This window comes from Tachyglossus aculeatus, chromosome 14 (assembly GCF_015852505.1).
Source record: "Tachyglossus aculeatus isolate mTacAcu1 chromosome 14, mTacAcu1.pri, whole genome shotgun sequence".
NCBI classification, from domain to species: Eukaryota; Metazoa; Chordata; class Mammalia; order Monotremata; family Tachyglossidae; genus Tachyglossus; species Tachyglossus aculeatus.
Genome location: NC_052079.1, coordinates 45,210,231 through 45,237,094, shown reverse-complemented (window position 1 = coordinate 45,237,094; position 26,864 = coordinate 45,210,231). Strand labels below are relative to the sequence as shown.

Here is a 26,864-nt window from a genome sequence, read left to right as displayed (position 1 = left end):
TAAATGCAAACAACAACAACAACAAAAAGAGCACGGGGCTTGAGAGTCAGAGGACCTGGGTTCTAATCCTGCCTCTGCCACCTGCCTAGTGTGTGACCTTGGGCAAGTCACAACTTCCCAATTCCTCAGTTTCCTTCTATAAAGTCCATGTGCCCCACATGGGACAGAGACTGTGTGAAACATGGTTATCTCGTATCTACCCCTGTGCATAGTATAGTGTTTGTCATACAATAAGTACTTAAATACCATGATTATTATTAGACTGACCCAAAACAAAAAACTCCTAAAAAATATGACAGATGATCTGACTTGCTTTCACTGTTTGAGAAGACTGATCTGGTAGATTCCACTTACTATCTGACCAAATCTCTACTGGCAAAGCGGAGTGGAGAATTTGGGTAAATTATTTTGAGTAACTTAGAAAAAGGTATTTGGAGGCTTTGTATTTTTGTCCAAGTGTTTGTTATTCTCTGAAATATTTTCTAATTTAAAAGATTTGAGCTTGGGGACCAGTGAAGTTCACTTTTCTTAGGTTACAGTCACCTTTCTTCTCTGCAGATGTAGCATTCTGGGACCGAAGGGGGGAAAAAAAAACAAGTGGACTTTAGGTGCGATGCATCGCTGTAACATTGGCGAGGTGGAGATAAACTGGTTGCAAGGAGGCTCCTACTGCAGACCTCAAGAAGTTTCCAATTCTCCAGGGATTGCTGTGGCAAAACACTCAGGACATTCCTAAGAGCCTTCAGATTGGTTGAACTGCCATTCACAAGATCAAACCATCAATGGAAGTGCCCGCCTCGACTTATTATTATCATTGTTGTTATTATATTATTTAAGTGCTTGCTATGTGTCAAGCACTGAACTAAGTGCTGGGGTAGAGTCAAGATAATTGGGTTGGAGACAGTGCCTTCCGCACATGAGGACTAAAGGCTAAATTGGAGAGACAACAGACATTTAATCCCCACATTACTGTTGAGGAAACTGAGGCACAGAGAAGTTACATGACTTGCCCAAGGTCACACAACAAGCAATTGACAGACCTGGGATTAGAGCCCAGGTCCTCTGATTCCCAGGTCTGTGCTCTTTCCACTAGGCCATGCTAACTGAGGGATTTCCCACTGATATGAAGAATGGGCATGACATCTCAACCTGTGTGGAAAATATCTCACTTTGCAATGGAGTCAGCTTCCTGATCAGAGCTACCCCAATCTCGCTGCTCCTGATGTAGCAAAACAGTGTCATCTGAAGAGCTGTTGAGCTGTCTTGAGCCTCACACTATCCCAAGGGTTTTGGAGTCATGATGGTATGTATTTTCTCAAATGCCCACCAAGGATTTTATTGTTTCTGGCATTACTCGACTTTCCTATTTGTGCTCACTGGGAGAAATTAGGGTTCCATATGTTTTATATTAGTAAAGAAGAAGAAGAGTTTATTGCTTTCTACCTTTCCCTTGGGGGACTTCAACAATTTGCCTGTGCAATAAGCGGTTCTGATCGCTGCCAAGTTGTGCAACTTCCAGTTGGAGAAGGGCAGGTCCTGGTTTTCCTTATTCCTTTGAAGGTTATCCAGAGTAATTCTATGCTTTCCCCATTAGGGTATGATTGGCAATCAATATATAAAGCCCTTGAATGGGAAGTTTAGTTAGTTTGGGTTAATAATGGTATGTGTCAAGCATAGTGCTGGGAAAGAGATGAAATAATCATATCAGATACCCAAACGGTGCTCACCATTTAAGAGGTTGGGAGAGCAGGTATCTTATTTCCTTCTCACAGATGAGGAAACTAAAGCACAAACTGGCTAGGGACTTTCATAGTCACAAACAAGCCAATGGCAGAGCTGAGATTAGAACCTGGGTCTCCTAACTCCTGAGACCATACTTTTTCCATTATTAATAATAATAATAATAATAGTATTTAAGTGCTTACTATGTCCCAGCTCACAGTCTCAATCTCCATTTTACAGATGAGGTAACTGAGGCACAGAGAAGTAAAGTGACTTGCCTAAGGTCACATAGCAGACAAGTGGCAGAGCTGGGATTAGAACCCATGACCTTCTGATTCCCAGGCCCATGCTCCATTCACAGTGCCGTTTCCTAAGCACCATTAGATTTCAGAATACTGTATATATTCTTTGTACTAAAAATTTACAGTCATAATAGGAGTATTTTTCTGAGAGTTCAAAGGTGGCTGGCCTGAATTAATAACTGTAAATGCAATAAAAGTTAAAATGCAATTGACTGTAACTACTAATGCTAGAGCGCCAACATCAGATTCTTTAGAGACTGGGTGAATCTCAAAATTTTAAGTATAATCCTTAGGGAGTGATGCTCACTGCTTTTAAGCACACAGATGCTTCATCCCCGGTAAATTTAGAAAAGGTTGGTGAAAATTGGCCAGTGTAATCAAAACAGTTTTTCATACTCAGAGATCTTTTCCATCTTACTGGCACTTCTATTATAAAAAGGCTTTTATCTGGATTGTGTGAGAGGTTTGCAAACATTAACTGTACCCCTCAGGACATCAATAGGGTAAAGAGAGATGGATGCTTAATGTAGGAGGGGAGGATAGAATTCACTGAACAACCAAAAGTAGTCTGTAAGCTCCTTGTGGACAGGGATACTGTCTACTGAAAGCGTGGCTTAGTGAAAAGAGCACAGACCTGGGAGCTCTAATTCCGGCTCTGCAACCTGACTATTGTGTGGCTCTGTGCAAGGCACTGAACTTCTCTGTGCCTCAGTTTCCTCATTTGTGAAATGGAGATTCAATAACTGTTCTCTCTCCTGTTTAAACTGTGATATCTATGTGGAACAGGAACAGGAAGACGAATCACCTGATTATCCTGCCTCTACCCCAGTGCTTTGTACCGTGTTTGGCACATAGTAAACACTTATCACATACTATTATTATCAGCATCACTATTGTTATTATTATTGTTATCCATTATATAGCTGTTCTTCATAGAGCACTGATAGTGAGATGCTATCCAAGCCTGTGAATGTGGCTGAAAAGACTGATGCAGGATCCAAACACTCTCTGCCACTGCTTGGTGGATTTTAGTTCCACTAGGTGTTAAGGCACTCAATCAACTCTCCTCCTCCTACCTTACCTCACTGATCTCCTACTACAGCCCAACCTCCTCACTGTACTTCTATCTTTCCTGTTTCACTGCTGATCTCTTGCTCATGTCCTAACTCTGCACTGAAATTCCTTCCCCTTACTAAAATGAAATCTCCTTTATGAAGCCTTCCCTCATTTAGCCCTCATCTCCCCTATTTCCGCTCCCCTCTCCATCATCTACGCACTTGGACCTCTATCTGTTAAGCACTTGTTCTTCATCCCACCCTCAGTCTCACCGCACTTATGTACATATCCTTTTAATCTCCCATTTCCCTATCCAAAACTTATTTTATTGTCTGTCTCCCCCTCTAGACTGAAAAGTCCTTGTGGGCAGGGATCATGTCTACCAACTTTATTGTATTGTACTCTCCCATGCACTTAGTTCATTACTGATGATGATGATGATGACGATGATGGTATTTGTTAAGTGCTTACTATGTGCCAAGTACTGTTCTAAGCACTGGGGAGGATACAAGGTAATCAGGTTGTCCCATGTGGGGCTCACAGTCTTAATCCCCATTTTATAGATGAGGGAACTGAGACACAGAGACATTGAGTGACTTGCCCACAGTCTACTCTGCACTCAATGAAAGCTCAATAAATACCACTGATTCATTGACTGATTAATAAATACCTATGTTTGACTAGTGGATTGGCTCCTAGTCAGCCTTGTTCACCTACATTTAAGGAGTTTACAACTTAGCAACATCTCTTGCTTTACTCTAAATGGAATTAATCAATTGTTATTTATTGAGCTCTTAGTGTGTGCAGAGCACTGTACTAAGCTCTTGGGAGAGTACAATACAACAGAGTTGGTAGACACGTTCCCTGCCAACAATGAGCTTACCGTCTAGAAGGGGAGACAGACATTAATATAAATAAATAAATTATGGACATGTTCATAAGTGCTGTGGGCAGTGAGACTCAACTTGTTAAGTACTGGAGGGAAGCATCCTGCATTCCCTTGAGGGAAGAGAATTAAAACTAAATTTTTAAAAGGCTTAACTGTCTCCCACACCTATGTTTCCACAGAACTATGTGGAAGTGTTTTAAATTGTGTCCCCAAATTAGTCTTCCCAATATAAAAATGAAATTACTTCTAGGATACTTAAGACTATGGGGCTCTTAAGATATTCTTGAAATAAAATTTGACAAACCTCATCAAAGTTGGCTCTGATTACAGTATCTAGTATCCTCTGACAATGTGTTCGGTACATCATAATAAAAGTAGAAACCTGTAAAAGGAATACAAAGTCCAATAAAACATTTCAACTCTCAAATAATTCACCATTGAAAAAAACAATTCCCTTCCCTGCCTCGTTAAAACATTGAAGGTGCAGAAAAGGATGCCCATTCTAAGCTTTGTATGTGCTTTCCTTTAAGATACCAAAAAGAGTTCTTATATTCTGATCTTTGGCAAAATTCTTTATATGAGATGTCAAGCCTCTTAGTGAGCTGCATAAAATATCCAGACACAAAATACCCTTGAGAGAAAAATTGTGTGTGGACCTTCAAACTTCATTCAATTCTAATTTGCTCAGGAATAAAATCAGATGAACAAATTAGAAAACAAACACAAGAGATGCCATCTACAGGATTTTCTGGTTTTCAACCTCTCAGGTGTTCTGCTGCTTGGAGATTGAGAAAAGACTAAATTGTATGTTTGTTTCTTTTACAATGTGCTCCAGGATCCATTACTTACTCTTCTGAGAGTCATAAAATATAATGCTTTCACTCAGAGACAGGACTGATCACATGCACCTAGGCTTAAAGGTTCTGCTTGACATAGTGCAACGATCACAAAATGTTACACCACCTATTCACTCAAGAACACGATGGATAAGAAGGGGATGAGTGATATTGTGTAAACCACTATCACTAGAATCATTGTCTTCGCATGGGTTCTCGTTTCTGGAGTCTCAAGACTGACGTTCATCCACCATTCCCCACAGGAGGTTCCGTGTACAGCCACGTTTCACAGCTAAACCTGTTACCACCTGTTACCACCCTGGAGTTTGATTAATTATTTCTAGGATTATTACCTTTTCTTCTGGCAGACTTGCTGGCAGATTTAGATCTTTGACATTTGGAAACTCTGGCAGTAATGTCCCAAGTTTGGATCGTGGTGAATACGCCACTGTCTGTTTGCTTACTTCTTTTTTCCCCGTCTCACTGACCCAAGCTGCTCCTTTCTTCGAGTACATCACGTCATAATACTGGGAGCTCTCTTTCACTGCAATGCCATAGTAATGATACCTGAGGCACAAAGAGATCCACATATTCGTTATCAAGTGGTTTCCTCAGAGCAAGGCCAGACAACGCAGTGATATTTGGATGTGTCACTGTTGGGTAGAAGAGTTGTTCCTGTAAATACTTGAGTTCTTTGCACTTAGAAGTTTAATTAAATTTATCAAGTTTCCAGCTATTAATCTTGCTGGTAACAAAATAACCAAAATACCCTCCTATGGAAAGTTTTAAAGTTGAAACGTCTGCAAAGTTGGAAACAGAATAAAAGCTTTCCATTTGTGTTTTGATTGATCCCTTGGCTCTATCCTCAAGTTACTGTAGCAGTACAAAATCTGACTGCTGATCAACTTTCCACTAAGACACACTCCTTCTCAGGGAAAGAGATGAGGCACCTGATCAGAGGCTCAGGAAAACATTCTTTACTGGGGACAAAAATATGAATATCTCAAATGCAGAAGAGTCCTTTTAAAGCTGGAACATCCTGAACAAAGTGCTAGGTTTGTGCAGTCAGGCCACTTCTGAATTAAGTGAAAATGCAGATGAATCATGACAGACCCCTGACCAAACTTCATTCCTGAAATCAATCCTTCCATTTCGGAGCCAGGATTGCAGCCTTTAAAATGACAACCAAACACATTATATTATTTAATTCTATTATTCTTTATCATGATTGTGTGATTTCTTTAACAAGTAGCTTTGGTGAAAATCAAACCAAGAGTAAATCAGTCCATGGGGACAGGGACCCTACGGTTGAATAAAATCCACTAGTAATCCAAAAGTCTCATTTAACCACTAATTTCAACCTTTTTCCCAATTAAATCTTTCAAGAGAGCTGCTGGCAAAGAAGAAAATGTACCGCATTTTAATTTCATTCCCTCTTCCTTACCCTTTCGTGGTCTGTTGAGTGTGCTGCTGAATATTGAAATGGCCATGAGGTAGACAAGAGGAGGGATTTTGATATTTCATATTCACACACACCCCACTCACAGCCCCACAGCACCTATGCACATATCTATAAATAATATATTATAAATTATTTTCTTAAGTTAATGTCTGTCTCCCCCTCCACACTGTAAGCTCGTGTGAGCAGGGAACATATCTACCAAGTCTGTTGTATTATACTCTCCCAAGCACTTAGTACAGTGCTCTTCACACAGTAAGTGCTCAATAAATACAAATGATGATGATTGGTGATAAGGGAAAGCAGTAAGTGTCCTAAGGGCCTGGATAATCCACAAACAGGAAAATCATCCTCTGGTAATATTGAATTGATTGTATCCCAAAGAGCTTTTCCAAAAAAAAAAAAAAACTTGGGAAAATAACTGCAGTGGACGGCTTTGGATCTTACTGTTCTAATATGGGAAGCACTTTTAAGCCTTAGAACTTGGTTTCTTCTGTTAAAGGTGGCTCAAAAGACTAAAATGGAAAACAAAAGTTTGCCCTTTAGGAAGAATAAAACTCCAGGCCACACAGACTCATTTCAATGAAAAACAGTGAGATGAGCTTCCCTTTCAAGGGCTAAGAGAAAGATATAAAATTATCTTTCACCCCATGATGTTTCCATCGCTCAAAGAAAACCCTTGTGTATACAGTACTACCGCAAAGTTCTGATTTTAGAGCACAGAAGATTTGGCCTTTGGGGCAATAACTGCATCTTCACTGCTCTTCACCCAGCAACAAGCTCTATTGCAAGACAGTAAGTGGCTCAACAGGAGGTAACCAGAAGCAAAATGACACAGTGACTCTGACTCTCGTAACAGCACCCAGGAGCCATTTTACAAAAGGGCTGAAAATGGAACAGTGTGAAGCTGCGTCTTCTTGGCAGCAGCGGAGGGGATGGCCTCTTGGGAAGGCTTCATTGCTCCAATTATATCTGATCGGCAGTGCTGGAGGGGAAGGGGGAAAGCATGGATCATTTAAATCCACAGATGATTCAAAAACCTCATTTGGGCATTAGTCTCACCCTTCTTTCCCACCCAAATGATTACAGAGGAGCTTGCCAACAGCAAAATTGTCAACTTTCAGGTTCATTTTCCTCTGTGCTGCACACCCTCTAAAGGAGGTTCTGGGAAGCTTTAAACTAGCTTTAAAAAAAGTTATAAAAAGGAGTAATACAAGGAGAAACAAAGGGCATGGAGAATCCACATAGTGCATTATCTGAGAAATACAGAGTTGGCCCAGTCGGGAAGCACTGTGGCCTAGTGGAAAGAACACGGGCCTGGGAGTTGAAGGACCTGCAATATGGGCCAGTTCTCAGAGGGATAACAAAGCGTGAGTTTGTGTGAAGTTAATCACTGAGTTAATCTTAGGAAGGTCTTAAGTTTTAAGTTGTGAGAAGGGATGATGGCTCTGGACAGGTCAAAGTTGCAGCTGAATCTGTGGTCAGAGTCCTAAAGTATTTGTGGGCAGCAGCAAAAAGGTTAGAAAGCCTCCCCATGTGAGTTCAGAGAAGAGCAGGAGGAAGCAAACTTTGGCCAGGGGCTTAACTTGGTCCTGTCGGGAAAGTGTTTTAACTTGAGCCCAGATATTTAACGTGATGTGGCATTTTATATTTTCAAAATCCTTTCACTTCATCTTCACACCCCTGTTCCGAGGTTATGGGGTGGACGTGCCATGTCAAAGCCAGGAATGGACTGGAAACTTGGTAATCAAAAACCTATGAACCCTTTAACAGGTTGTCAGCTGGTCTCCCCAGTCATACTGTTCCTGAATCTTAATTCAGGGCTGAGGAGGAAGCCTAGTCTAGTTCACCCAACTCTTCAACATCCCCTGCTTCACACGGTGGGTGAGAGGCCCTGTTCTCTTCCCTCAGGAAGTCTACATGGACTCAAAGAGAAAGCTAAAGCTCCCCAGCTCAGCGTTACCTTAACTATGCCAGGACGTTCCCCTGTTCCCTTAAAGCTCCAAGATACTCCCTGCATCCACCGGCCTCAAATTGGGGTCTACCAAATAGGGAGCCTAGATATACAAGGGATTACCTGTAGAGGAGACCACATGGCCGATGCCAGGTAATTACCAAAAACAGACAGCAAAACTAAACAATCGCCTATTCTTTCCCCTCGGCCAATGTCTTTAGAGATAATATATTGTGGGGCCTGGATTCCAGGACAGTTCGCTGGGGTTCCTTTCAGTGAAAAGCCAGGGCACAGGTTGAAATGGGCAGAGATTGCATGGCCCCAGTAGTCTAAAGCTAAACCTGCCTAAAGCTAATCATTCATTACAATGACATCTTCCAGATTAATACTTTTCAGTTTTGAGATACCAGTTCTTGAGGTACACTCTGTCGAGAAGGTCAACCAGAAAGGGGATTTACTCTTCCTTTCATGAAAAGTTAAATCAGTTTAGTCTCAAATTGTGATAATCATTTGCCATTAAATGGTAAAATCCCAAAATGTCTCTCTCTATTCTATGCTCTAAATAGAGTCCAATACAGACTGAGTATTCAATAAATATTATCTCAATTGATCACACCTGCCTGTCTCATGCTTATCCATGTTTCAACCTCTTTTCCTTTAAAATTTTGGTAGCTGCCAGCACTTCCATAAAGATGCGTCCATATGAACGACCATTAATTTTGCTCAAGATGAGTACATCTTTTTTTAAATAAGATTTAGACTTATATGAGGTGCACCATTGCCACAGCAGAATTGGTTGCACCAAGTTGACAGAGCCAGAGAAAGCAGAACATTCTTCTTTTTTCCAAGAATAATTATCCATCAGGCTAAGGAAGTGCTAGGATGCTGGTAACGGGAAGGTAAAAGGACAAAAAAATCACAATCTATTGGAAGCTTCTTCAGCTTTTTTGAACTAAAAGCTTTGGGTTGAGTATTGCTGCATGATGTCCTTGCTCCAAATTCCATGCATTTAGCCACAAGTAAATCCATCTGAATGGGCATTTCTGCCTGAGCCATCTGGAACTGAAATTTGCATTGGGAAGTGTAAATTCAAACCATTTTCATCACTGCAATATATGGTCCTGAACAAACAGCAAGACAGTTTGTGCAGACTTGCCTAGCACACAATTTGGCTTAAGTAGAAGTCAGTAGATAAACAATGTCTTGTTTTTAATTACATATATAAAAAACAAAAATAGTTGCATTGCTTACTTTGACTGTCCTCTGGTCCCAAGTCTTCTTGTAGTTAGTTGGGGAAACTGTTGTCTTATTATCTGCAAGTCAATACAATAATACTATCAACTTCAAAATGGACACTATATTTTAATGGATTTCAGTAAAATATCAAAGGGAAAATAAAACAAAGCAGCTTTCCATAGCACTATCTCTAACAACATTCACTGATGCACACTGAGGTGAAATCACCTATTGCTAGGAGAAGGCCATAGGGATTATTGCATGGAAATAGTTCCAAGAGGTGGCAATAGCAGGCTATACTCAGAAGTAGAAGATCAAAATTCTTCTAACTAAGAACAAACTGAGAGAGTACTTCTTTAAAATAATTTTATTTCTGTACTGTGGGGACCTTCTTCTAGTTGTTTGTCTCTTTCTCTGCCTGTTTCTTTAAACCTGTCTGAAGGTCACTCACAGGATTGGCAGGAGTGGTATGTATCTCTCCCCTTGCTGAATCCTATTCTTGTGTATATTTTGCTGCAGCCCAGAGGGCTTGCAGATTATTAACTTGCGCAGTTCTCACCGGTGTAGATCAAAAGTTTCCTAATTTATAACCCACTTGTCTTCCTTCAGCAGCAGTAAGGAAAGCAAAGGGAAGAAGCAAGGTAAAAGCAAAGGGGAATCACAAATTCTAGATTAGTAGGATCACAATTAAGGCACCTTTATGTACCTTCTCCTCAAAACTCACAGGTAGTAAGAGAAAGGAAATCAGTACTATTGCTACTTTGAACCATTACTCACCCTTGGCATAAAGGCAGATATTGTTTAGTTTCTCCAAGTGCCTATCCACTAAGTATCCTGCTCCCTGACCAGGAATCTTTAATGTCACATTGGAAAGTTAAATTCTCATAATATTCTTGATCCTTTTTAGTATCCATGAGTACCAGCTGCTTCAGCATACTGAGAACACTTCAATATTGTGTGCATGTGCGTATGTGTGGTTGTGTCTGTGTGTATATATTAGTATATGTACAGGTATTTGCCTTTCAGTGATCTAAATGATGCCCTTGTGATGAAGAAAAGGATGAGCAAGTTGGACATAGGAGAGGTTAGAGATTTGAGTTATGACTGAAGAAAATTACTCCTATAACACAATTCAAACATTGAGAGGACCAGGCATTGGAAGTAACAAAAAAATCTTAGGCTTTCAGTATTTAGGACTTAATTTGGCAAGTTCTCCCAATTCTCCTCAGGAAAATGCAGTAGTTTAACAAAGTAGCTTCACTATTAAGACACCTACCCTGTGCTCTGGTGGGCAAATGGTTATAAAATCTGAACCAGATAACTAATGAATTTATATTGGCAGTACAGGATTTAGGTATTTAAAGACAGAATTCTCTATCAACTTTTATAGAAACCAAACTCAAATCAGTCTTCAGGATTTCCCGAGGTCTCACCAGATTCTTTCGGCAGGATATCTGTGTGAGCTTTGACCTCCCCAGGTGGTTCGGAGAGAGTCTCTTTGGGCTGGTTTGGAGTAATCCCCCTTCCCCTAATATTCGGATGTCAAATTTAAGCAACTATAAAGGGCGGAGTGCTCATTTCAATTGAAAAAAATAAAAAAGAAAAGGAAGTTAGTTAAATGTGGGAGAACACAAAACATCCACGTTAAATTTTAATCAATTGGGGGTTAAGGCTCTTTCACTTTCAGCAAACGAATGAACTGCGCCACCGAAAGTGACTCCTTCGCCGAGCACTGACAAAAAGCCGGGCAGGGTAGATTCAGCCCTTTTTTTTTTTAAGTGTTTCTTCTGGACCTGCAAATTACAAATTATTTTCCGCCTTTCTTCGGGTAATCAACTTGTCCTCGATTTTGAAAGGCCATCCCAGTTTGGTTTACATCTAAAATGTGGTGTGTAGGTTCACACTCACTAGGCTGTTCAGCTTTTCATTTCTAGAGCAAAACTCGGCAAACAGTAAAACACTTTTGTGGAGCTGTGAAAGTTCAGCCTAGCTGTTTGATAAATGAGCAGACAGGCAGGCAGTCCCTCTTTCTTTTTTTGTATGGATTCAATGAAGCCTGCCTAAAGAACACCACATGCTGTTCCAGCTACTGATCTAACATTCCGCAACATCTCGGCCTTCCAAATTCCCTTTAATTACACGTTAATCCCACCCCTCTCTCTTTCAGCCTCTGCAGACAGGGCTAGGGGCTCCACAGGGCTGTGGGAAAAAAAAGCAGTGCTCAAGTTCTACTCTCTCAAGTTGGTTTATTTTTTTTTTTTACTCCTGTTGTTGTTGCCATTTATACAACACCATTCCACTCTTCTTGTTGGCTATTATACCAGTTTAAAGAAAATTTATAACCAACAATTGCTGAGCCCACTTAATTTAAACATCAATCATTTTCAAATAGTATCAAAGGCCAAGTAATACTGAGGGAATCCCTTATGCTGTGGGAGTGCTGAGAGACTTTTGGAGTGTTTTTTAATCATCTGTTTTTATAACAGAGGAGAGATAATCAGGAGAAAAGGAACAAAAATTAATCCGGTCAGCCTCAGGTTCATATCTAAAACTTTTAGAAATATTTTGTACTTTCAGAAGAAAATATGTGCACTCCCTTTGCTATTAGTTCGAGCCATTCATTTCCAAAGGGAAAAAAGTCTTTAAATGGGAGAATATAAAGCATTCAACCAAAATTTGACCCCCAAGAATTATTATTTCCATCTTGAAAATGGGTATCGTAGAGTAGGTTATACCTCAGTGGAAGAACTCCACTGCAGTCCTGTCAGTCAGGAATCGGTCATGGATCCCCTTAGTAATGCACTTTGATACTCACTCACTAAAAAAATGGTAGAGGAAATTCTTATACTCTATTTCCCTTATCCATAATCTATGTTAATATCTGTCTTCCTTTGCAGACTGTAAGCTCCTTGTGGGTAGGGACTGTATCTAGCAACTCTAAGTATAGCACTTAGTACAGGGCTCTGCATAAAGTAAGCACTCAATAAATACCACTGATTGATTGATTGTACCTCTGGTAGTTTTGGCAGGGATCAGTCAGAAAATTTCAGCATAGCATTTTTAGACAAAGAAAGCCCTTGATAAGCCCTGAAAATTATTCCTATTTATCTACTATATAGCCTTAACAATGATGAATGTGAAAAGAGGACCCCTGCCCAAATTGTAGGATGATTATGTTTGTATATAGGATATTTAGCTTTATTTGTCAGGACAGTGGCAATTGAGCTCTCCTGAAGCCTGTGCTACATTGCATTGAATTTCTCTCTAACGTGGATTTTAGTAAAAGCAGAGTACCTGCAATATGGACCAGTTCTCAGAGGGATAACAAAGCGTGAGTTTGTGTGAAGTTAATCACTGAGTTAATCTTAGGAAAAGTGAGCTATATCCAACAATGACATCAGGTCAGTTTTTAAAGTGAGTCCATATTTATAATTCCTGTGCTTTTAGGAGCCCCAGTGTCAATCCAAATCATTATTACTACTTTACCCAATTATGGAAACATATACCTTTAAGTCACAGGGAGAGGGCAGCTTCCTCTGCACCTGGTCCCCAAATCTGTGATTGAAACAGCTTTGGGTTTACTTCAGTTGTAATAATAATAATAATAATTATGGTATTTGTTAAGCACTTAACTAGGTGCCAGGCACTGTACTAAGTGCTGGATGGACACAGTCTCTGTCCCACCTGGGGTTCAAAATTTCAATCCCCATTGTACAGATGAGGTAACTGAGGCCCAGACAAGTGAAGTGACTTTCCCAAGGTCACACAGCTGACAAGTGGCAGAGCTGGGATTAGAACCCATGACCTTCTGACTCCCAAGCCCGTGCTCTATCCACTATGCCAAGCTGCTCTTCTAGGCTGGGATGGAAAATTTAGGAAAAGTTACATGGAAGGAGGGATTTATTTTAATGCAGGCATGTCCATGGCACCACCAAACAGCCACTCAACCTAGATGCTGAATGAAAAGCTGACTTAGGGTATGAAATCCCAAAGATATACAACTTTGCCAAGATACCTTTCTGTTTTTTGGATAACACGGGAAAGCTCAATGACTGCCAACACAAGGTCAAAATGGGACCATTTTTATTCTTGCTAAGCTCAGCAAATCACTAGTATGCAGAGTTTTTGCTTCATACAAATGCAAGAGCCCAGCAACTCTGCTCTTCCTTTGAACTTAAGCACATTGTGAGGTGCATTAAGTGTGGCAGAACACTGGGGTCTCATTTAGGACATCTAGTAGCTTGAAACTGCTTAATGTGCTCTGAAAGGCTTACCTTTCATCCAAAGAATAGCTTTCTAAGCCATTGATCAGATTCAAAGATTCAATATTTAGAGCCATTCCAGCAGAACTGCACCTCCCACTCTTGCCCAGCATTTACATGATTTGAGAGACTGGTGCAATATCTAAAGGAAGCATGTAAAAGTCCTGACACCATACACTGGGATTCTCCTTCCAAAGAGGACTGTTGGCAGGATTTTCTTTGATGTAGGTTCAAAGAGAGAAATGGGAAAAGCTTCAGGCAGATGGCTTGACGGAAGTGGAGAGAACACTGAAGTGGGTGTCAAGAGATCTGGGGCCCAGCTCTGCCACTGGCCTACTGTGTGACTTTGTGCAAGTCACATCCTCTCTGAGCCTGAGTGTCCTCCACTAGCACTTAGCACGTAAGTGCTTAATAAATACCATTATGTAGCTTCACTGTGGGCAAGAAAGGGTGTCTGCCAACTGTGAGCCCGTTGTTGGGTAGGGACCGTCTCTATATGTTGCCAACTTGTACTCCCCAAGCGCTTAGTACAGTACTCTGCACACAGTAAGTGCTCAATAAATACGATTGAATGAATGATGTTTTACTGCACTCTTCCATTCTCTTGGTAGTATGCTGTGCACATAGTAAACGCTCAATAAATGCCATTGATTGAACAGAAAGACATTCATTTCTGTTTTCCCCGATCTTCTATGCCTGGCTAGAAGTGGAGTAAGAATTCCTGCCCAATAGAAAATGCGAAACTGACTTAGAGACGGGGTCGGGGGAGGGAGTTGATAGGGAATGAGTCAGCAGGGGAATGGATGAGTGAGTCCCCAGGGAATGAGAATCTAAAGCCAGATTGTTTTAAGCTAAAGCTATAATAATAATAATAATAATGGCATTTATTAAGCACTTACTATGTGCAAAGCACTTTTCTAAGCTCTGGGGAGGTTACAAGGTGATCAGGTTGTCCCACGAGGGGCTCACAGTCTTAATCCCCATTTTACAGATGAGGTAACTGAGGCACAGAGAAGTTAAGTGACTTGCCCAAAGTCACACAGCTGACAACTGGCAGAGTCGGGATTTGAACACATGACCTCTGACTCCAAAGTCCATGTTCTTTCCACTGATCCATGCTGCTAGCACAATCATTTAACTTCATATTCACCTCTGGCCTCCAAGCCTGTCCTAGAAACCATTCCCCTGACTGAGAAAAACAAATTCAGGCTTTTCCATACAACCCAACCCTGACTGCCCCAATCCTTTTGCTACTCTGGGTAGCCCTCAAAGCAGTTCCTAGAACTCACATGGACCATTGGTTAGATGCAGAAGCATAGCTAGTCTAATGGGTCCCCCCAGACATAGCTTAGGTGTTTTAGACCTAAGCCCCGTGAAAGACAGGGACTGTGTCCAAACTAATTGACTTGTTTCTACCAAGAACTTAGAACAGTGTATGACCCATAGTAAGTGCTTAACAAATACCATAAGATGACAAACTACCATGCATATTCTCAGCCCAATCAGAAGCTTTGCCCAGAAAACCGTAGACCTTCTGCCTTTATTAAGGGCCAACTCCTCCATTACCAAAGTGAATACTGGATTGAACTGGGACCAAATGTCTTAGTTCCGCTGAGAAGAAATATAGTTTATGAAAAGAGCACAGAGTAAGAGTCAGGAGCCCTGGGTTCTAGTCTTGGCTGCAATATTTGCTTGCTATTGTGAACTTGGGAAGGTTATTTAATTACCCTGTGCCTCCAGTTCCTCATTTGTAAAATGTGAATTAAATACCTGTTCTCTGTCCCCTTAGGTTGCGAGCCCCATGTGGGACAGGGACTATCTCTGATTCAATTGCACTATATCTTTCCCGGTGTTTGCCGCAAAATAAGCACTTAAATACTGCAGTTGCTACTGACTCCTTTTCACAGGATGAAAAATGAGGCTGGAACCTTCATAACTGTCAAACTGGTATACTCTTCACCTGGACTAGATAGAATATTAGATTGGAGGGCTAAACTCTGTTTCTTTTCATGCATATTGGAAGAATTGTCTTTGTAATTTTAGAAACTGTAATGCCCAAATTAACCATCAGAGTAAGAGGGATCACAATCCTTCTTGGAACGTCTAGGAGCAGATTGGACAGAGCAGAATCCCTAGCTATTTTTTGAATTCTGTAAATCATGTGGGTATTAAATAATGCTCAAACAGGTAACAGAGAACTACAGATCAGTTTATCTCTGCTCTTCAGTTATCTGTTATTTACAGAAATGGAATAGGTCAGGTATTTTTTATTTTACTAAAAAGACCTCGGGAGTAGAGCTGAATGCTACTGAGAAAAATTAGAATTTTGGCTTCCGCTTCAACAAGCACGTTGGCATGGAAAGTCAAATTGCCAGGCTGAGCCCTATATAAAAAGCAAGTCAGGGCTGTGACCCAAACCCACCTGTAAAATGTAGATTTTTTTTTTCCAAATCAGTAAATGCCTTTCCCAAAAATTGCCTTTTACGAAATTGGTTAGTCGAAGTTACATCATCTTTAGTGAAAACGGACACACTTCCTGAAGTGATCACTTATATTTGAAATCTTATATACAGCAAAGTAATTACACCACAGTCAAGAATAGGTAGATCCAATGCATTACAGGGCAAAAAAAAAAAGAGCCTATAACCATTCTGTTTAATCGAAAAGAAACAAAGACAAAATGTTTGACATTGTAAAAATGTTAAAAGTTCATATATGAATCATAAATTCATGAAGATCTACTCAAAGGAAGACTGTCCATAATTATACTGGAAGGTTTCACAGAACAACTAGCCTCTTTCTCTAGAGGAGATGACAGCTGCAAGTATCTTGATAAGTCCCAGTAAGGGCAAATGTGTCTGGGATTTGAATTCATAAAGTTAAATGGGGAATCCCTCAATCAGCTTCTTCAGTGTTCTTCTAGTGGGAAAAAATCTTTTGCACACAGCTCTTTGCATTTGTACTTTTAAAATCACTAGTGTATTTCCTCTCTGTTGTGCTAGAATAATTGGGTTTGTTAGAACTCCAGGAGGTTAGGCTTTGTGCAGCAAGCAGGGCGGGGGAACTCAACAATAAGTCAGTCAGTCAACTAGTATTTACTGAGGCACTGAGATGTTTTTTAACAAGTTGACTTGTCCCAGTTTTCTACATCAGCTTAGGGAGGAGTGATCTCGGAGAAAATGCTAAGAATACACTAGACTTCTAGATAAGGCTGGTTGTAATTTTGCAAATGACCAGAGTTTTATAGTGGCCCAAGCTTCTAGCACTGTCATATGAATAACATGAGTGACAAAAAATAAATAAATAAAAGGCCACAGATAATTTAACTGTGTAAAAAGGCAATAACTTTATTCTTCTTTGTGGCTCCTGTCCCCAAGTATAGGGAGAAGAGATGAAATTCAGATCAGTAAAATTAACTACTTGTTATCAGCTCTGGAAAGAAAACAGTTGTGGGGAGGGGCCTACAACTACAATCCTGGCTAAAGAGGAAGTTTGGAATTTCAAGGATTGCAGTTCTCCATGCTATTCCTGTCCCATTACCACGGGAAATTAAGGCTGATTGTACTCATTTGTAAGACACTTTCAAAATGGAAACCACATCAATGTTCTATTTCACCAGATTCTTTAAATAAATAGCAAGTGTGATTGATTCCATTCATTCATTCAGCTCATTGTGGGTAGTGACCATATCTATCAACTCTAATAATAATAATAATGGTATTTATTAAGCACTTACTGTGTGCAAAGCACTATTTGAAGTGCTGGGGAGGTTACAAGATGATCAGGTTGTCCCTTGGGGGCTCACAGTTTTAATCCCCATTTTACAGGAGGTAACTGAGGCACAGAGAAGTTAAGTGACTTGCCCAAAGTCACACAGCTGGCAGTTGGCGGAGATGGGATTTGAACCCATGACCCAGTCTGACTCCAAAGCCGGTGCTCTTTCCATTAAGCCATGCTGCTTCTCTTGTATCATACTCTCCCATGCACTTAGTTCAGGGCTCCACACAAAGTAAGCACTCAATACCATTGATTGACTGATCGACTGAAGCCAAGTGAAATTTCTTAATTTTGAAATTAAAAATGAATTTTTTTTTCTTTAAAGTTAGCTTTACTTGGCTCTGAGACATAGGAATTGAAAATAAGTTTTACTTTCCTGAGTGTTTTCCCATCTGAACGAACAAGGTACCATGTTCACTGTACCTCTCAATCCCCACTTAGAGGGCGATCACTATATAGGACAGGAATCATGTCTGATCTGATTGTACTGTATGGACTCCACAATTTAGCTCAGTGCTTAGAACATAAGTGCTTAATAAATACCATAACTGATTAACAATGATCCCTAATGGGCCTGGATTCCATTTCATACATAAGTTTTCATTTGTTTTTAATGAATATGATATTTTTACCCATCAATCAATCTATGGTATTTATTGAGTGCTTACTGTGTGCAGAGCTCTGTACTAAGTGCTTGGGAGAATACAATAGGATTAGAAGATAAGATCCCTACCCTCAAAGCACCTACAGTTAAGGGAGGTAGACATTGAAATGAATTGCCGATAGGGGAAATGGCAGAGTATAAGGGTAGCTCACTGTGGGCTGGGAACATGTCCGCTAACTCTGGTAATGTCCTCTCCGAAGGGCTTAGTACGGCATTCTGCCTATAAAAGCGCTCAATTAATATGATTAATTGATTGATAAGAACATAAAGTGCTGTGGGGTGGAGGGGAGTATCAAAGTGCTTATGGGGTACAGATCCAAGTGCATAGATGACATAGAAGGGAGAACAAATAGAGTGGAGAACCGAGGGGGTTAGTCAGGGAAGGCCTCTTAGAGGAGGTATGATTTTATTAGGGCTTTGAAGATGGGGAAAGCGGTGTTCTGTCAAATATGAAGGGGAAGGGAGTTCCAGGCCAGATATATAAGGGTAAGAGGATAGCAGCAAGACAAATGAGATCAAGATACAGAGTGTTAGAAGAGCGAAGTGGGTGGGCTGGGGCTGGGTTGTCAATAGGAGATTGGTGAGGCTAGGGAAGAAAGGAAGAGCTGTTTGAATGCCTTAACACCAATGATAAGAAGTTTATTGTGGAGATGGATGGGCAGCTACTGGAGATTTTTGAGAAGTTGGGAGATGTGGATCGAATAAGTCAATATTTAATTCCTTAAAGGCCAATTCCTACATCTCCTGAACCAGTGACTTTGAATGAATATTTCTTCTGAAGGAAAAAATTCAGGCATTGAATTTGACATATTGGTTCCGACCCTGAGGTACTAGTGCCAAGGACAAAAACGGTGTCACTGAAACAAAGGTTTCCAAACTACCCACTTACTGAAGAGTTCATTTCTCCTCTCATGCCACTAATCTACTGGTTTCCTTTAATATGGTTGGAGCTCATTCTAAATAAGAACAATTTGTGAGCCCCAAAATTGGCTTCCCAGGGAGGAATCTCCTGAGATTCAAAATTCACTTAAGGAAACAGGTTACTGATTGGGAACTCACCTTTCCAAAACTGGCAGCATTAACGGGCTGGGTGTCATTTTTCTCACAGAAGTCCAAGTAATGCATGTACAGGGCACTTCGAGGTATGCAGACTCCTTCTGCAATCTCATAGTTCTCCTCCAGCCTTTAGAAATAAATGCCAAACAAAAACTACACGTAAAATTGCCGTTTCATGTCAGATATATAAGCCCTGCCCTTTCCCTCTTCCCTGTCCCAGAGCTCATTTCCTTTGATATTGTAACACCAAATGAAAAAACAAATGCAACTATAGAGTAAAGCCGAAGGACACTACATAACCCTGCCCAAAAAAGAATGCCAAAGGTCATAAAGTACATTCTCCTGCCTCTGTTCCTAAACCATTCCAGACAGATGCATATTCCTTTATTCTAAGATTCCACCAATTCCGTCAGGAAACCATTCTTCAGAGTAATTGAACGTAACTACAAAAGAACCCGTAACCTCCTGAAATGTTTAGAAATTGTCTTTTCTGTCCATTAAGTAAAATTTCAGGCAAACGTAAAAAGCCATGCTTGAATTTAAGGATATGAGTGCATCATTCCAGTTAAATTAACTAATCATATATGCACATGAACAGTTTTGTGAAAGCTGAATATCTTTCAGATGCTGCACATGCATTAACCCCTATCATCTTTGATAATAATTTCCAAAACGATTTGCAAGTAAAAAAAATCACACACAATTCGAAAGTATCTACCTATTTTCTTAACTAGGTTCTACCCACCCTCTTAAAAAGAGTATTGAGCTCACTCATGTTCACTGAAGATCATGTTTTTGGTCACCTTCCCCACCAAATGGTTTTTGTTTCTATTTGTCGGGTTTGCTTTTTTCCTTTTTGCTGGGTTAATCTGCTTTCAAGCTAACATGTCACAAATCCAATATGTAAAGATTATATAAAATAATTTTAAATGACCCAAGAAGCCATAAACTCTCTAGATCAGCTTAAGACAATTTACAGTTGCAAAATCTGTACTAATTATGCTGTTACCTGAAAAACCAGAAACCTTGACTAGCTAAAATGTATACAGATGTCTTGTCTATTCCTACATTTGTTACCTGGATGGTATATGGTGGCAAACAATTTTAATAAGGTACATGAAAATAGTTGCTTTGTAAGGGTATCATCTATTCTTTGTGAGTTCCACAGGAATAGCAAGGCACCTTATCCCAAATTCATAGACCTTTAACAAAACCTCTTTTCACAGCCCAGAGAGTCCATTTGTGTATTATAGTTGCTAATTGGAATGTCAGCTTCCCTGACCAAGACAGGACAGAAAGAAAAGCAGTTAATTATTTCTCTTCATATCTGATGATTTTTTCTCTCTTTCTTCTCTCTTTCAGAGGGAGTCATTAGTCTGACACAGTGAACAATGCTCCATTATACCTGAACTTTTTTAATGATCAAGAGACCCATCTTGTTCAGCTTCTTCCATTTTCCTTTCTAACAACTCCATCATATTTTTGAATTCAACCTCATCCTTTTAAAACAGATAATGAACTCAATCTGCTCTCTACCGAAAATCATTACCAGCAGTATACTTTTTTAAAAAATGTTTTCTAACAAAGCTACAGAGTATACCATCCTATAGTTTCCCTGAGAAAGCTCTAAGGTATTAGTGTGCTAAGCAAAGCTCATGTTTTATCACTCCTTATTTTGAACTTGAGTTTTCTTAAATAGACATGTAAGCATCAAGATTAAAGACTTTATTCTTCATGAAGTTGAAGTCTTAAGTCAAAATCCTGCTCTATGAATTTGGGATAAGGTGCCTTGCTATTCCTTTGGAACTCACGAAGAATAGATGATACCCTTACAAAGCAATTACTTTCATATACCTTATTAAAACCCAAAGGAAAGAGGTCAATGAAAGTTACTGAATGTGAATAGTTACTAAGGATCATCAGAAGCTTTAAAACCGCAGAATACTGGAAAAAGCCCAGCCTGGAGGCAGCTGAGGAATCACTCCTGCAAGACGCCAGTTTTCAATACATTTCTCCTTTTTTTTTCTCGGTCCTAATACAACCCTGCTTGAGTTTTTTGAGCAAACTTCACAAATGGCCAGTGGAAAATCAAGTCAATTCTGGCACATGAAAATATCCCCAAGGTAATAATAAAGGAGGAGAAACTTAGAAGTGGGAGGCAGCATTGTCCAGAACTGGCAAAGCATCTAGTGGTCTGGAGTGATTAAATACAATATAGAATCATCAGAGGACTACATCATCCAAGGATCAACCCAGTCGGCAGCAACACAATGTTGGAATCCTTCACCTCCCTTTGGGCCAAAGTGAAGTCTGGAAAAAGATGCAGAAAATAGGCAGTGAGCCATGCAGAGGCCCAGTTTAGTATCTCCCCATATCGTGCCACAAATTCTGCTTCTGCTGGTTCAGTTAGGCTGATTCTGGAAAGGCGTCAAAGCCTTAAATGAAGTACTAGTTGTACTGCCTTTTGCAATCTGTGTGGGATGGATAACCAAAGGAAAACAACTTTCAAGTTGACAACCTCTGGATGAACCCTTATTCCACCACCAGTCTGCCCGACCTATTTTATGCTTCCTGCCCTCAACAGGACCAGATTAATTTGGTGCAGAGGAGTAACAGCTCTGGGCCTTGAAACTCCGAGCATGCTGGAAAGTTGTTTGCTTGCAAGATGGTGGCCATGTCAGGACTAGGGTTCCTGGAAATTCCCTTACTTCCACCTTGCGACGCTAAGGAGTGACTCAGAGCTATGCTCAAAAAGCTAGTCAACAGATAACAGAAATAAACGAACTTCCACTTTTCAAACCTTCTCTTCCCCTATCTTCTCAAATCAGTATTCCCAATCCAGCCTTGTTCCTCCCTTAGCACTTTTAGTCTGGGCCTCACTCCCAACTTGCTTTTTAAGTCAATCACCATCCACTTTCTCTTTCTTGGGGAGATTAAAGCAGATTCTAAACCAATTGATTCCCTTTTGTGATGTTATTGGTTTGTTGCATCTTTCGAAAAGAATGAAGGCAAACTGATTGTGACAGCTGAAGGTAGCCAGCTCTATCTAATCTCCAGAAGTCAAAAGGCTTTTAGACCTTGCACAGACTTTCTGGGGTGACCCAGATAAATATTTGATTGTGTCACATAGGTATAATCCAGGACTCATTTATTCAGGAAAAACCTAGTGTCGGTGTGCCTGTTCTCAGTAATGAAGCCAAAAATCAAGTTTTCTTTTGGGGAGGTCATGCTATATGAAAATCAAAAAGATCAAATCTGCTTGTTCATGTCATATTTTGAAAATCAAATCAAACCATGGCAGAGCTCTTTGAAAATCAAAAAAGGAAAAAATAGAGCAAAAAACACCACCTGATCTTGCTTTCCCTCCTTTTGGGGTGCAACACCCCTCAGTCTAGCAACAGCCAAAATGCAATTGACTTCAGTGTGGCATTACACCACGAATATAGCGGAACATTGAGATGGAACGAAGGGGCAGATGCCCTGGCAAAAATAAAAAAGAATGGATGACCTAACAAGCCTGTTTCCATTCCTGAATTCTATGGTTCTATGGCACACACTTCTGAATGGGTTTTATTGTGCGGAGAAAATTCCAGCCGGACTCCTCATCCCAAGTGGATAGGGATTTACTAACCTTCATGACTGAGGAAGCTCATGACTATTTGGCAGAATTCATTTTACAATATTTGCCCATGTTCTGCTGGGAGCTGCATCCCAACCCCGTGGACCAATTATTTTAGGCTTCTTGGCCAATGTGTTGTTTGTTCCTTGCAGGCTAGAGACTGGAAAGGAAGGGAAGGAGGAAGGGAGGAAGGAGGAGGAAAAACAAATACCTCCCAACCTGATTCCAGGAACAAACCAAAGGTACTGACAGTGGAAAGGCTCAAAGATGTCAGGCTGGTGGATTAAAGTCACAGTTTGGGAATAAGAATCCTTCATTATTTTATTTGTTACACTGCAAGGTTTTTGCCCTGAGTGCAGTGCCACTGGGACTCGCAGAAGTAAGACTTGGATTTCAAGGATCTACACCAGCAAGGAAAATACTGGAAATTTAACATGTATTATCAAAAGTGATAGTTGCTTTCCAATAAGGCAGCATAGCCGGTCGATTTGCTTTCCTTAAATAAACCACCCCCACTGCCTTAAATAAGCTATAGGGTTGTGGGAAGTATGCACCAGGGGTAAGGGTGGCATCTTCAAAACTTAACTTCAGAAAATAATGAGTTAGTCCAATTCTTCTTCCTGGACCAAAAAGAAGAGGCTCATCTCCTGAAATTCTGTGTCTTTGAAGTTTAATTTTCTAACAGAGAAGTCCTGGAGTACAGACTAGGAATACAGTATCCAAGTCAAGTTTCACTTTGTGAAACTATCAGACCTTCTCCTTATATGATGAGTCCGACCATTTGAAATATTGTATTTCATAAGTCAAGAAAACTTTGACAATTAACATTAGGTAATATTTTGAAAGAGGAATAAGCATTCACAGGGAATGGATCAAGTGCTGAATTTATTCATTTGATCAGTATGCATATATGCCTTGAATATACGCCATTTTTCTCAATGGAACTTGAGACAAAAAAGTAACTGATGGTCATTCAAACACATGGTCACATTTGTCATGTACAAGGCAAATGCTAGGCTCAAGACTGAATTTCAGATATCGAGTTAGGAATTAAGAGAAGCAACAAAAGTACAGAAGGCAGAGACAAACCAGAAGTTTGAGACTTTATGATCATTATGAATCATAATGTTCTAGGATGAGCACTGTATGTGTCACTAAACAAGATAGAGCATGCAGATTCCTCTCATTTTCCTGGTAGGGCCAGCTTCAGACAGTAAATGATAATGATGATGATAATGGTATTTGTTAAGCGCTTACTATGTGTGAAGCACAGTTCTAAGCATTGGGGGATACAAGGTGATTAGGTTGTTCCACATGGGGCTCATAGTCTTAATCACCATTTTACAGATGAGGTAACTGAGCACAGAGAAGTGGAGTGACTTGCCCAAAGTCACACAGCAGACAAGTGGCAGTCGGGATTAGAACCCACGACCTCTGACTCCCAAGCCCGTGCTCAGTGGAAAGATGTCATGCAGTGGAACCCCTTCAAAGAGAAGATGGTCACCCAAGCCCTCACAAAGATAGAGGCTACCCCACCCCTCTAAAAGTCGGTGGCCACTTGGCTTCTCTCCTATTTGGCAGCACTGTGGCCCTTGGCCTTCCACAAAGATGGTGATGGGATGGAAATGATCCTTGGGCAAGATAAGTCAGGGCCCCAGAGCCTAGGTCCAAGAACAACAGGAGTGGGGAAAATGTTCCATATGCTATAGTTATACTGTGTGTGTGTGTGTGCACATCAAAACAAAATGACACAATATGGAATGAGGTGGCCACTAATTTTTCTTCATTTTAGGGTGGCCAAATTACCTGAAGGCAGCCTGCTTACCGCCAGAAGATTAAAAATACCTTCCCATACATTTACTTTGAGACTCCTCCCTTCACCCTTGCTCATCTATGGATAAATTAAAATATGAAAAAGTACCTTGCTAGATGACAACCATCTGGCTTCTTTCTTTACTATTTCTCCCACCTCTGGATTTTCCCCCACTTTTTTTCCCCTCCCTGCTCATTTTTGTCTTCATTTTTCCTTAATTCTCTCACAGCCACTGAATTTAAATCTTTTGGTTCAATGCCTTGAAAATCTTCAATCTTATTGTTATCATTATTCTAATCATATGAAAATAGCAGGTATTATTCTCTTGCCCAGAGCCTCCTACGGCACAAAAATGCACCATGGGAAACTGTTAAGGGGAAAGCAACCTCCTTCAGCTCCATCTCTTATTCTCCATGGGAAGAAGGCATATGCACACTTCAATCAAGAAGTCATTTCAAAGGGGTAGCTTCCCTGACAGACGCCTAATCCATTATTTCCATTGCATCTCTCTGAGGTGCATTAAGGAATTGTTTGAGGAGCAAAACATGGGTAGCTGTGCCGACATCCTCCCTTTTTCCCCCGCTCCCCACTATTTAAGTTCACCAAAGCATGTCCTACTCTGACTAATGACAACCTGTGGTCCTTCTGCAATGGGCAGAAGCAGACTCAGCAATATTAAATCACAGAACTGGGGAGTTGGGAAGGACAAGTCAAAGAGTCTAACCCCAGTGCTCTGAAACTGACAAGTGAGCTAAAAATGGATTTCATGTGATAGTTCATTCCTACAAAGGTAAAGCAGTGTTGTAGGTGTAAGGTGGTATCACAGGGGTTACATTCACATAGGATACGTTACTAACTAGAAGGACAACTAGACTGTGTAGTCAAACAAGCTGAGTGTTGTCTATTTGCTTTTGAAATTTCAATTATACCATTAGGAATACATTAAAGAATATGTGTATGGGTTCCTGTTTCATTAAGCATTTCTTGGAGGACACTTACCACTGCAGAGTAGCTGGGGTAGAATGTGGTTTCGATGCTCTGTTTTCTTTTTCCTCATCTGTTAAGAGAGAAAAAATGGGTTGGACTTCAATGGAAACTGCTATGGTCCGTCAGTTCTCCCTGTTCTCAAAGATAATGCTTCCTTTAAACATTGATCTTGCTAAAATCATGATATGTTTCCCCCTCACTTGGATCACCCCCATACTTAAAATCTGTAATAATAATAATAATAACAACAATAATAAATAGATCTGCCATTATCTACTGCTAAATTGACATGGACTACAATCACTCCATTCAAGTCAGTCAAAATACTTCAAAGGTTGAAATATATCAGTCGATGGTATTTTCTGAGCATAGAGTTGGAAGATGCGATCATTGCCCACAAGAAGCTTACAGTATAGAGGGGAAGATGGGCATTGAAATAAGTTACAGTTCGGGGAAATGGCAGAATAAACAGATATGTACTTAAGTGCTTTGGGGCTGAGGATGGAGTTAAACATCAAGTCCTCAGGGGTACAGAAAATAAACTTGGCAGTGCTGAAAAAAATCACTGTTGAAATATAGTAGTGCGGTCAAAAAAAGGCTAAAGAAGAGTGCTATATCAGGGGATGGCTGTTTATATGTATATAAGCAATCTGGAGTGAGAATCCTCCTCAGGACAAGCTTGTAGATTCCTGACATTACTTTCGCTGGTTGGGAAGGTATTACCAATTTACTCCTTAGAAACCTCATCCAAACCTCCTGTTGTTCATATGAAATTCCTTCTAATATTCCTCACTATTTTCCTCTTAAAATGCCTCACACCTTGGCATTCCTATGTACTTACTCTTTTTATGCTTCTCCATCGTCAGGCAATGTGAGGAAAAATGGAGATCTGATTGGTAAAGAATTTGGAACATAGATTTCTTCGGTGGATACCATTGTCCCTCATGCTTGCTGTTCCCTGGCACTGGGCGAGTAGCCTAGTGACTGGAACAATGGATCCAGAGGGTCTGAATTCTGGGCTCTCTCCCAGGTTCCACAGCTGTCTCTCCATGAGGCCTCTTGGGCAAATCACTTGTCCCTCCCCTGGTGCAGAAAGACTCTTAGTAAAATGAGGGCATAACATAGGGAGCCAGAGATGTGGTTCTCAATCCTGGGGGATCTGTGGGGAGGATGACCATGAATTCAGCCTGCCTGAGCATCCCATCTGGCTCTCCTTCCTGTGTAAGTGTCTC

At 40.5% G+C, this 26,864-nt stretch overlaps 1 protein-coding gene across 1 annotated transcript in view; it reads right to left on the bottom strand.

Annotated features, from left to right (window-relative positions):
* The window catches only part of RFX4 (regulatory factor X4), a 117,209-nt gene that overhangs the window by 46,334 nt on the left and 44,011 nt on the right, over window positions 1–26,864 (bottom strand). The window contains exons 3-7 of the mRNA XM_038756816.1: window positions 25,645–25,702; window positions 19,217–19,340; window positions 9,470–9,531; window positions 5,159–5,372; window positions 4,274–4,351 (exon numbers count right to left, since the gene is read on the bottom strand). Coding sequence (XP_038612744.1) covers window positions 4,274–4,351; window positions 5,159–5,372; window positions 9,470–9,531; window positions 19,217–19,340; window positions 25,645–25,702 — 536 coding nt within the window. The remainder of the gene's footprint in view (window positions 1–4,273; window positions 4,352–5,158; window positions 5,373–9,469; window positions 9,532–19,216; window positions 19,341–25,644; window positions 25,703–26,864) is intronic.